Raw genomic sequence first — 13163 nt, 5'->3', positions numbered from 1 at the left:
CGGCCGACCGGCCGATTGGCTGGTGCTGGGCTGGGAGCGTGCCACGCCGCCCGTGACTGGTACGGCGGCCGCCACCGGGGCCGGGCGTGCTCCGCGCGCGCCGGCTGCCACTCGGCCGCCCCCGCCGAGAGGAGTCAGCCTCCGCCCCCGCCAGCCGGAGTTGGCCGCCCCCGCCGGCCGGAGTAGGAGTCAGCTGCACCCGCCGGCCGGAGTCAGTCGCCTCCGCCCCCGCTCCCGCCGGCTGGTACGGGATACCTCGCCGGCTAGTGTAGGCCGCCCCCCTCCGGCTGCTGCAAGCTACAATTCAATTCAATTCAATTCATGTATTTAGCAACTTTCCACTTTACAGTGGCTGTTTAAAAGTTACACGTCTTGTGAATAAAAAGGTGGGACATAAAACGAGATAATATAAAAGATGACATGAAAAAACACACACACACACACACACACACACACACACACAACATCACCACCACTAGGGTCAGAGGTCAATCGGCCAACCAGACACATCCGTATCATCGCCTCACATCATATCATCGTCTAGAAGAAAATCTTTAAGACGGCGCTTGAACTGATAGATATGCTGGGCATTACGTACATCGGGTGGGAGGTGGTTGTACAAATCAGCTGCTCTAAAACTAAATCGGCGGACTCCTGAGGTGCTTACAGCATGTGAGCGCCTTAGCTGGTGAGATTGTCTCGTATCATAGCCATGGTCAGCAGTAGTCAGCATCGCGGCTATATCACCTGGCTGACCCGTGAACATGACTCTCTTCAGCAGGCAGAGAGTGTGATAGCAGACCAGTTGATCAGCCCTAAGCCAACAAAGGTCCTTTACGACATCAGATATGTGATCGTACTTCCTCCTTCCGCTCACAATCCGCGCACAAAAATTGATCAACTTTTGCACTCGGTGGAGCTGCGTTACACCGCAAGTGCCATACAGTGCGATGCAATATCTGATAGAGGAGAGCACAAGTGCACTGACGATACGAACCAACGTCTCTTTGGGAAGTACATGTTTGGCATGAGACAGGGCGATCAGTATACCTGTTGACCTCGCTACAAGCTGATCGACGTGCGGTTCGAAGGTAAGGTGTCTATCCATCACCACGCCAAGGTTCTTTACTGTGGGACTCTCAGTAATGACAGCTGAGCCGAACTTAATGCTAACAGGAGGCACATGACGCAGCATAGCCTTCGTACCGAATACAATCAGTTGTGTTTTAGCTGTGTTTACTTTCATGGAGTGGCTAGTGAACCAATCAAGCACGACCGATAAGGTGTTCTCCATGGTTGTCACAAGTTGCTGTAGCTTGTTTTTCTTTCCGGTCACTAAGATTTGCGTGTCATCGGCATATTGTACTACCATAGCGTCCCCTGAATACAACGCCAGATCGTTCGAAAAAATTGAAAACAAGAGTGGCCCCAGAGCAGTGCCCTGGAAAACGCCCATCTCATTGGGGAGGCTGCGAGAGCGAACAGTGTGTCCGGAAGGATGCTTAATCTGAACCTGTTGTGTATGTTTACAAAGATAGCTTTCAAACCATGTGGTGTCTACGTTATACATTTTGAGTTTGGATAAGAGCAGCTGATGATCAACAACATCGAAACATTTGGACAAATCGATCAGAACTAACAATGCGATATCACCGGCGTCCATGGCCATGAGGATCTTATCTATGATGACGGTGAGCGCTGTCTCAGTGGAAAAATGCATTCGATAGCCATGCTGTGCATGTGAGAATAAATCGTGTTGGCTAAAATATGAACTAAGTTGAGAGTGGACAATTCTTTCAACTATCTTTGCAATTGCAGGCACCACAGAGATGGGTCTAAATTTGGAAGGATCGTTCAAATCACCGGTCTTTGGTAGAGCCGTGACCAGAGCGTGTTTCCAGGCGTTAGGCACTGTCCCACTCATGAGGCTACTATTGATGACGTCAAGTAATGGGAAGCCAATGCCTCCAAAAGATCTCTGCAATAACCGAATACTGACATCATCTAATCCACTGGACGTCGTCGGATTCATGGCTACCATGGCTGCCATGAGTTCATCCAACGACACAGGATGCACCTTGAAAGAACATGTCATGACTCTGGGCAATCTCGTTGGAAGAGAGGTACTATGACTGGGCACGCTGGCTGCAGTCAATGGCCCTACATTCACAAAGTAGTTGTTTAACGTATCGGGATGAATGTTAGGGGTGACCGACGTGGCAGCTTTACAGCCAACTATCGACTTGACACAGCGCCACATGCCCGAATGTCCCGCTTTGTCAATTTCCCCTCTGATATGCTCGCGACAGTCTCGTCTGATGGCCGCCCGCGTCAGTCTGTTCAGGGCCTTGTACTCATCACGCTCGCCACGTGCTAAAGCGGCGCGGCGTTGTGCCATCAGTGAACGAGTGTCAGCTGAGACTGGTGGGGCGGATTGATTACGTATTTTGATTCGCCGGACGGGAGCGACAACATTTAAGATGGTCGTATATATCCTCAAGAACGAGTCCCACTTGTCGGATGAAGTTGCACTTAGATAAACCGTGGACCAGTCAGCACCGGCTAGCAGGTGGACAAAGCTGCCAAAGTCGAGTTTATTCAGGCACCGGGATGTCACTACTTTGATTTGATTTTTGTCTTTCGATACTCTCAGCAGAGCTCTCGTGAAATCGTGCGGGCTAAAGTGACAAACAGTGACACCGCAACGCTGGACAAGGTCTCTCTGATTTGTGATCATGATATCTAACAATGAGCCGGCAGGTCGGTATGTGGGATAGGTCCGGTTGCAAAAATGTAGATCGTAAGACTGTGACAACTGCATCAATTTCTGGTAGCCAGTGCTGACACTCGTACCTAGCATGTTTATGTTTAAATCACCAGCTACTACAATGGGGCAGTCATGCACTGACATAATGCACTGCAACTGATTTTCCAAATCATCAAGATCATCAGACACCTGTCGGGCCGTATTAGTGGGATGTCTATATAACGAACCGAGAATAATCCGTTTGGCTTTGTCAGGTCGGATCAGGGTCCAAATGATCTCGAGATTAGAAGAGCCAATCGCAGTGTTGGGCGATTTCAAGACAGTAACTAGCTACCCTCTGCCGGCTGCTGCAGGCTGACTCCCCCCCCCCCCCCCCCATCCCTCAACTGGTACATTCTGCCGCCGCCGGCTGACTCTGCCACCCTGGCTCGACGACCACTCAAACACAGATGATTTGACTTGCGCTATCAAGGCGCAAACGAGTGTTTTGAACAATCGGAATCTTATTCTATTTTGATGTGCAATCATCTTTAGCATAGCATCCATCTTCACCTCGAGATAAGTTGATTGGCATCGCTATTCGGCGTGTGATCGCTGGTATTTCACGCTGGCGCGCCACTAAAGCGTTGTTTGTGGCCGGAGGTGCGCGAAGTGTGCCCTGAATGCGGCCGGACCGGTCGGCGCAGCGGGCCCGGCCGGGTGGTCGAGCCACTGACGCCTCGACGGCGCCGCTGACGCCGTGATTGACGGGTGTCATGTCTGTTAGCACTAGGCTGGAGCTGTATCAGGATGTGATAGGCGGGGCGCCACGTCTGTGATGGAGCTGTATCAGGATGTGATCGGCGGGGCGCCACGTCTGTGATGGAGCTGTATCAGGGTGTGATCGGCGGGGCGCCACGTCTGTGATGGAGCTGTATCAGGGTGTGATCGGCGGGGCGCCACGTCTGTGATGGAGCTGTATCAGGGTGTGATCGGCGGGGCGCCACGTCTGTGATGGAGCTGTATTAGGGTGTGATCGGCGGGGCGCCACGTCTGTGATGGAGCTGTATCAGGGTGTGATCGGCGGGGCGCCACGTCTGTGATGGAGCTGTATCAGGGTGTGATCGGCGGGGCGCCACGTCTGTGATGGAGCTGTATCAGGGTGTGATCGGCGGGGCGCCACGTCTGTGATGGAGCTGTATCAGGATGTGATCGGCGGTGCGCCACGTCTGTGATGGAGCTGTATCAGGGTGTGATCGGCGGGGCGCCACGTCTGTGATGGAGCTGTATCAGGGTGTGATCGGTGGGGCGCCACGTCTGTGATGGAGCTGTATCAGGGTGTGATCGGCGGGGCTCCACGTCTGTGATGGAGCTGTATCAGGGTGTGATCGGCGGGGCGCCACGTCTGTGATGGAGCTGTATCAGGGTGTGATCGGCGGGGCGCCACGTCTGTGATGGAGCTGTATCAGGGTGTGATCGGCGGGGCGCCACGTCTGTGATGGAGCTGTATTAGGGTGTGATCGGCGGGGCGCCACGTCTGATATTGGCTTCTTGAAACTCATGAGATTGCTGTTTTAATCTTCAAGCTCATTATCATGAATCGCTAGACATTCTCTACGGTGCCTTCGTAACAATGAAAATCGACTAGTTTTTTCTCCTGCTTGAAAAATGTGAGTCGTAAACCATCGTTGCTATGCACAGTGATGCAAATGGGGTTCACGAGTGGCCATAAATACCCAAAAGTCAAGTTTACCAAATCGAGTTAATTGCGATATGGCCGAGTAGACAAATGTTTGGGGCATCTGAAATCACATGGTTTTCATGTTTTTGTCAAAACCGGCCTCGTGTATAATCGTCAGAAGTCGTGACATTTTCTAGGTCGTAAAATGACGGTCAGACACTCGCAAGTTCAAACGCCGCTGGTTTGCGTTCATTTCGTACAAATTGAAAAAAAATGCATGAGAATGATCCCCAAAACCTTCTGCTTCTAATGCCGGGTCACAAAAAGCCGTATCTCATTCGCTTTGGCGGTAATCTGACTATTTATCATCATGTTGCAATCGCAGTTTTTTACTAAGAAAAAAAATGCTTTCGTTTCACCTACAGCACTTAACACAGTGTGTGCCCGTTAGTCCACCATACCATAGCCTTCCCTAATCATTTCTGAGTCGCATCGTGAAAGAATTAAGGCGCTAGCACAGGGCTGACCGGCGCTACAGAGGTTTTTGTCCGGGCGGTCGGGTGCCGCAGTGGGCGGGTGGGTGCCGCCGCGCGGCGTCCGGGCGCACACAGCCGCTATTTGAGTTCGGAAGTGGCCAAAATGCGATAACTCGTTAACCAGTTGACATTTTGACAAGGAATTTTTATTGTATGTGAAGTCAACCGTAAGGTCACATATGGGAACGTATGAGCATCCATGCTGATACATTATTGCCGTAAAAAAAATATTTTTGCTTGCTATCCGCGGATGACAGGTATATCCCATAACGTGGGTGACTCGGGAGGGGATTCTGCATAGCTTCCCTGCTGTCTTCGAAACTACTCGTTCAATACTAAAAGTTCAAACGGCTTCTGATAGGAATAACTGACAAACGAAACCTAACTTTGTCACAAAAGGTCATGGAAAGGTCATGGGTCACAAAAGGTCATGGAAAAGGTCATGGAAGGAAATGTATACATTTTTAAGGTCATGCGACACATCTTTAATGGTTCATTTCGACAAAAGCATCTAAAAATGATGTCATCTGGGTCGTCCGATTCGAAACTATTTCCCACAGTGTATATAAATACTATTTCCATTCGAAAAATGAAGGTCAGGTCACGGCGAGGTCAAAGAGGTCAAATTTTGAAGTTGAACATTCTCAACAAAAAAGATGTGTATCGGATGCAATTTGAGCTCTGGAACACGATGATGCTATTCGTTTTGGTTTTCGATGTCAAGAACGTACTGAAATTGCCTTTGCAATATCGAAAATTGTGATTAACCGACTACGGTAAAATGCAAAAGCCGATAACATTGCCATTTCTGAAGATATCTGACTGAAACTTTCCAAAAGCAATGCAAATGTTACATACAAAAGCCAATAAGGTTCATTCTGGTCGATGGCTGCTCCCCAAAACTCTGAATGTTATCAGAGGCGGATCCAGATCAGAGTTTTTTTTTTTGGGGGGGGCAAACCATAACAATTTATCGATTCTTTCCATGCCTCGTCCATAGGCGTATTGTTAAAATTATGCCGTTTGGGGGGGGGGCAAATGCCCATTTTGCCCCCCCCCCCCCTAGATCCGCCACTGAATGTTATCAACCATATCGGACATTCTTACGATGTTCTGTTGGCTGGATGTCTTTTTGCTTTCTTGAATTTGATCAGACTACATTTAGTTAAGACGACGTACATTTATTGGCCACCAGAAAGTATACCCACAAGTCAATCAACAATCGACAACCAACAAATGCAATCGACACGAGCGTCGAGCACCCCCCCCCCCCGCACAAGCAACTGCCGGGGGCGATTAGACGGACCAAAGACGGACCGCGCTCCTCTCTCGCAGCTGATGCTGATTGGTCAGCTGCCGAACCGCACGGACGTCAGCTGCACGGCCGCCGCCCGGCCTTGGCCCGGCCGACCTGACCGGGGTCGGCCGGGCGGCGACCTAGCGTCACTAGAACTGCAATAACTTTTGCCGGCAGTGTGATGCCGACCTAATTTTTTCAGCAAATGAATCACAATTGTACGGTATATGTTATGGACGTTGTCTCGATGTGAAGCACGCTGTGCGTTTTTTGGTAGGCCTATGTAAATATTGAAATCCTCAAGTCCTTCTACTTTGTGCAAGTGTGCAACAATTAGCTTACAATAACTGAGTGGGAAGTTTTTTAGACGCACTTTTGTTACCAATGGATTCCGCACATTTTCCCCTTTCAGCTGATATCTTACTTACGCATTTTCAAGCAAAGAATATGACAGGAGACTCGTCAACATTTACATGAAAATCGCAGCACAAGTTCGGTCTCACGGAGCAAAACAAAACGGTGTACTTTGGGAGCCCATCAATCTGTGCCAGAATGAGTAATATTTTTTCTGGATGATATTTTATACAGTCTGATCAATTTACGACCAGAAAATGTGAGAAAATCACGCTTTAAAATTTGTCGAAATTTAGGGTATTGGCCACTTCTGAACCCGGTTAGCGGCTGTGTGCTATGGTCGGCAAAATTCACTGTATTTTCTTACATCTAAACAATAGTGTACATACATATCGAAGGAGTCGAGTAATTAGTAAGGAATTTGTTTTACTGTGGTTAAGGTAACTTTTTGGTGACAAGCGGGGTGTATTAACGACTTTTTACCTTCCTTTTATCCAGATAAGTACCTACGTGTTCGCTCGTATTAGTTCCATTCCAACGGCATTTCAGTTCTATTCATCTCGGATTAGCGCGCGTTTGAAGCATCTGTGTGTGGTCCTCGATACTGTAATAGGAATGCACACTTGTAGTGTGTGCATTCTTTGTGTAGTGCTTTCTAAGCGCATGTGAGTGATATTACATTCGATCGAGCTAATTCCCTCGCGCGTGAATTGACACCAAGAATGACATTTATGTTATATGATGGTTCGCTTCACACTCCAATGCGTCAACTTCAACGTATGGCGGAATTTCTGTAAGGATACGTATTTACTTCTTGGCCGTGGTTTGAGGGGTGACTACGCTTTATACCAGCCTCAGAGTTACCAGCCTCAAAGCTGCCAGCCTCAGAGCTAGTCGATGTCCTTGCAGCGAGTTAAGCCGCGTAACGTTAAGACGTCCTAGCCACAAACCGCAAAATTCGTTTTTGGGACGGCTTCGTTATTTCAGATGCTTAGAATCATGAGCGATGTCCCAGATAGTCGTCGCTAACGTGATGCCCGGGTATGGTGCATAGTTTTTCCTATACCGATAAAGCAACGGTATGTAAAAGTGCATCAAAAATGCACGATGTGATGCTTGCTAATAATTCTGATCGATAAATTGGACTCTCATTTTTTTTTTTTTTTTTTTTACCTATTGACGGTGCCCGATTAGCTCCTATGTAACGTTGTACTTCGGACCGTCATGTAACTGAGTTACTGAATATTTAGAGGGCATCCAAGGACGATTTCTTTCCAAAAATTGGGTAACGTCTCTAAGACCGGACGAACAAGGCGTGACAACTTGCCATAAGTGTAATCGTTTACCTGAAACACTAGCAAGTCGTTGATGGTTTGCCAATGTTGACAGCTTCACAAGAATGACGACAGGTCTTTTAAATAATACCATTTGTATCGGTGTCTGCTCTTTTCCCGTTTCCACTGCGTCGCTCCTGATGCCGGGCAAAACCCCCTGTTCAGCTGTTCTACAGAGCTGACCGCTGCTACATAGGTCACTGAGAGTATCGCCGCCTACTGACGGATGCTGCTGGTCAGTTGCTAGAAACATGCTCGTCTGAGCTGAGCTCTACTGCCGCTGTGGATACCCACACAGCAGGTGTTTGTGGGGGCGGTGGTGGTGTGTGGTGCAGGTCCGCCCCGTGCCGACTGCCCTTGACCCCGGGGGTCCGCCGGGCCTGGTACGAACTGCCTCGCTCCCTGTGTGGGTACCCGCTGTGGGTAGGCGAATATGCCGATAAACAGCGTGTGTTCCCGGTACGGCAGCGGCAGAGCAGCCGCCGAGACTAGCGACGGACGTGCTTCAAACGCCGGCCGGCCGAACTGCAGTGAAAGTGACGCCCCTCCCTCCCCGTCCACCCCCGCTCCGGAGGGTGGCCACCTGGCGGCGGACGGTGGAACCTGGACGTCGTGTCTGACCTTGGCCGCGGCGGTGACCGCAGAGGGGGCGGGAGGGGGGGGGGGGGGGCTCTCAGAGCTGACCGGTCCCCGGCGGCGGCACCGTTACTGATGAGATACGGCCAGTCTGGTCAATCTGCACCCCTCCGTGCTCTCCGGTCTCCCCGCGGGTGACGGAGAACCCGTTAGCACCTCCCGTCCTCTGGCAGTCCGCCCGTTACGACCCCCGTCGCTCTACCTGTGCACCCGCTCCCATCTGACCGCCGCGCTCCTCGGTCCCTGGGACTCCGCACTTTTCTGGTATGCAAATAATGACGACGGGCTATTTGGCGACGAGTGTTCTAGTCGAGTCGATCGGCGTATCCGCTCCTCGAGTCGATATCGCATATCTCCTGGAACTGATGATCGAGGAAGATGGCTTCCTGGGAGGGTCAGGGTCGGGGCTGGAATTCCGAGGTTGGAACGGATCACCGTCTGCGGCCTCACCTCCTCCCCTCACTGAGTGTTCCGCCGGCGGTGGACCCTGTGGCGGGTAACGCGGTAGCCTGGTGTTAGCGAGTGTCCCACAGTGACGGCCCGGAACGACGTCTGCCGAGCCCTCAGCGGCCGCGCGGGCCGGACGCGCCGGCCGCGACGCTCGAATGAGAATTTGGAACTAGGCGAACGAGACGCATAGCGATGACGGATTGGCACGCGGAACGTGCAACTACCGTTGGGAAGTCGAGTGCTCAGAGGTTAATGGATTAAGTGGAATAGCTGGCAGGGTGATCATTTCATTTTGCAGTGGTTATCATCGTGAGCGCTTGCACACGGGCTTCGTCAGAGTTCGCGTATAGCCTGGACGTCCTGAAAACCCTGGTTCATATGATTTATCGGCTTGAATAAGATTGTTGAGAGCAGGCTACACATATCGAGTACGTTGGCAAAGGAAGGAGGAAACACAGATTGCTGTTGGAATTGTTGAGATGAGCGGCTGTGGCATACGCTTCGTGGATTATGTGATCAGTAGTTATGTAATTCTTACCAATGGACATACGTTTTTATCTGACATAACTGACTTCAATGTCGCATAAATTGTGTTTGACGGTTCTTCAGCGCAGCGACTGGCCTTTTCAGATGTCTTGGCAGCGTGACGGGTGGCTGGATTCACAAAGTCCCCGCCATGGCCGGCCTTAATCCCCGGCACAAAACATGCCCCCTGACGGTATTTTGACGGGCGACGTCTGTTTGCCATGCTACTTGCGTAGGGGTTCTGCCGCTAATGGCGTTTTCTAATGTCATCAGCTCGGCGGGATGTGGCCACGGAGGATTTCGAGGGATGCAAACAATGCCACTCATTAGGCAGCGTGGTCGAACAGATGGCACATAATGACATTCGATCCCTCCCCAAGGAGATCCGATCGGCTGTATCTTGAGGTCTCCATTAGGTAAAAACGGCCGTATTGTGCTTTATGGTTTGGCTAACCAAATTGTTTGAGAGACATGTCGATGTTTAACATGAAAAATGGAAGGAAATACAGAATTTAGCGAGAAAAACTGCCAGAGATTTAGGTCAGGCATGTGTATGTGTTCAACATATAAACAACATTCCATTCCCATACCCCGATCGGCATATGCTACTTAGATGTGGCAGAGTAAAGGGACTCTGATCAGATCGAGTACTGGCAGATGATCAGGTTATATAACGATATTTCGTAAACGATAGTCCAGCATCGCATGCGACATGCTTATATCAAATTCTTTACTTGATCAGCATATTAGCATATACTAAACCATCGTCGTCATTATGTTGAAACTCAGCATATGCAGTCTCGTTTTATTTCGTCTGCGTCAACAGAGCCGAAATAGTTACAAATCAGCTATATCAGCGTAGTACACCATGCTTCCATTTCTAACCGCATTTTCAGGCTGACTTTTAGACAGACGTGTACCGCCTCCTTGTCGCTGTCCCTGCTTTCCTCGGCGCCACCTACTCGGTCCAGTTACCGGCGAAGAACGAGGAGCAGGTCGGCTCGCAGTCCTGTCCCCCGTCTTATCCCGGTGATGTGAGTAGTGAGTACTGACTCTGTCCCACCTTCCCTGCTCCACAGGGCAGCTGCGCCGACGACACGGCCTCGACCCGCAGCAGCGCGCGCGGCGACGACGAGCTGTCGGTGCGCTGGATCGACGAGGGGCCGCCGCCGCCGACGGCCGGCGGGGCCCGGTGGCCGGCCGGCCGGCGCCCCCGGCGCTCCCGGGCGGCCGCCGTGCGCGCCGAGCTGGCCGCCCCGCACGTGGCCACCGTGTCCTCAGCGGCGGCGGCGGCCGACCTGCCGCCGGTGGAGGCCGGCGTCGAGCGCCGCGTGCCTGGGAAGGCGGGGGCGCCGCGGGCGCGCTCCTCGGAGCTGCTGCTGGTGCACGGCCGCGCGCCGCCGGCGCCGCAGCCGCAGCAGGCGCTCAGAAAGTCCCTGCCGTGTCTGCTGACGGCGCCGCTGGTCGACTGACCTCCGGCAGCCGCAGACGCCGCCGCCGCCACGTCCGCTGCTCGCACCGCCGCCGCCGCCGCCGCCGCCGCCGCCGCTGGTCACCGTGGCATGTGTGTCTTTCATGTTAGTCCTCAAATTATCGCCTAGTGGACACCGCGTTTCCCAGCTTGTATGTATGGACGGGGGCCGCGCAGTCAGTGTATGTGTCGCCGCGGGCTCGTGTAACATGCCTCTTCTGTCCGTGAATGGTACTGGCCGCGCGCTGCGCGCCGCCCCTCGGCCGTCTGACGCGCCCACCAGTCCTTGTTGCGCGGTGCCGCCGCCGCCGCCGCCGTCCGAGCCGCTCTGTGCCGGCGGCCGCTGTCAGTCCGTGTCGCGTTACCGTGCCGCTCCGCACAGCACGGCCGCCACAGTCGAGGCCAGCGCCCACTGACCGCTATAGCTCTAGACGCGTGTTTGATATGCTCAAATATAACGTGACGCGACTGCTTATCGTTGGTCCCCGCCGCTGGTTGATTGTTGTGAGGGGCGGAGAGGAGTCGGATCTGACCTGACCTCTGCTCTGACTGCGCTGGTGTGGGAAACGGACCCCAGTTGGAGAGGAGCGGCCAATATATCGAGTCGAGTGTGCCGGCCGCTGTCTGTGTTGTGCGAAACGGATGGTGGGTGTATCGTAATGGAAAATATACGTCAAAGTCTTAGGTTGGAAACGGTGTTTTCTTTCGTGACGAGATGTTGATGGCCGACAAGGCATTATGAAGGCCCGAGCAAGTCATGTAGATCGGATGCTGGCACACCGGGTTCCCAGAGGCAATATCTGGTTCGAGTCGCCCTTCGATGGCGGAGAGGATGTTCTGTTTCCGCTGGTTAGAGTAGGCACATACTGCATGAATCAGAGAACCGAACGGGCAGTAGGGTTCATAGGCGGCGGAACGGGGAGGGCACCGGGGCACCGTGCCCCCCTTTGATTTTGGCATTTTAACATTAGCCCTATGGGTGTTGCATGGAAAGAATGGGACCAAAAGTCGGCAGTGTCCCCCCCCCCCTTAATTGAAGGTGTTCCGCCGCTACTGGTAGGGTTAATTTTGAATTTTAAGTCATCCGGAAAGCAGCATTATCGGCTGGCATCGGCCGCCGGTTCAGCCACTCCATTTTCACATTATTTGAAATGATCTAAAGATAGTATGTGTATAAAACTAAAAATACGGAACAAATCAGCACGCCGGGCACTCAGTCCGGAGCGTGCCGGGCGGGTCGTTTTTCGGAGCGGGCGCGGTGCTCTGGTTTCCGCCCGCCCACTGGCCCGGTAGACTGTGCCGCCTTACACCGGTGTAATGCGGCACAGGGCGGCGGCCACCCGGCTCGCAGGAGCACGGCGACCAACACACTGCTTATCCAGAATTGGAGGATCAAAAGCATGCGATAGCATGCTTTTGCATCCGGAAATTCCCATTGGTGGGTCGCTGAAAAAAAGTTCGGCTGAACCTGTTTGTCAGTGAGTGAGTATGTGAGTGAGTTTGTCCAAGCTTTTTTGGACCTGGAGTTAAAATGGGTGGACCGATCGGGACGAAAGTGGGACCGTTTGATTCGTCTCCGGCGAGGTAAACTTTTGGTGCTGGCCTCGGTTCAGGGTTGTATACCAATCAAGTCGATTGAATTGATTGATTTGTTTCAACGCATATTTTGAGTTGATTGGATTGAGTCGATTGACTTTTCGAGATGACTGGTTGACTGACTCGTTTGACTTTAGCGACTGGTTGACTGATTTGATTCCCGAAAATTAGAGTGACTCGTATGATTGAGTCGATTGAATGGAAAGTTCAAATAAGTTTTAGTTGATGAAAAATAATGACACCAACTGATGACATCAAAGATCACAAAACTACACTGAAAACTGCTTGTCAATTGTCATCACAAGTGCAATATGGGGTAGATGGCAAAATAAAGAACAGGGCCTAAACATGAACAGCCAACTTTGACTTTCAACTGCAATAACTCATAACTGCTCCAATCCTGGTGATAGAGCCTGGCGATGCACCTACCTACCTTTCTGCACTCAGCAGGAAACGTTTGTTTTTTAATCCAGATGATAAAGTGCAAGGCCCTATATACTAATAAAGTGTGATTAATTAATAATTCACATCTCCACA

General features: G+C 51.7%; 1 protein-coding gene across 2 annotated transcripts in view; it reads left to right on the top strand.

Annotated features, from left to right (window-relative positions):
- LOC122388388 (E3 ubiquitin-protein ligase RNF19A-like) overlaps positions 1-11723 on the top strand; it is a 54562-nt gene extending 42839 nt beyond the window's left edge. For both annotated transcript variants that reach the window (XM_043379428.1, XM_043379427.1), the window contains exon 14: positions 10639-11723. In XM_043379428.1, the coding sequence (XP_043235363.1) occupies positions 10639-11031 (393 nt within the window). In that variant the 3' untranslated portion in view covers positions 11032-11723. The remainder of the gene's footprint in view (positions 1-10638) is intronic.
- Positions 11724-13163: the final 1440 nt, after the last annotated feature.

Source organism: Amphibalanus amphitrite, unplaced genomic scaffold (genome assembly GCF_019059575.1).
Source record: "Amphibalanus amphitrite isolate SeventyFive unplaced genomic scaffold, NRLGWU_Aamphi_draft 000320F_arrow, whole genome shotgun sequence".
NCBI classification, from domain to species: Eukaryota; Metazoa; Arthropoda; class Thecostraca; order Balanomorpha; family Balanidae; genus Amphibalanus; species Amphibalanus amphitrite.
Note: the sequence above shows the minus strand (reverse complement) of the source record. Positions and strands in the feature narration are given on the sequence as shown.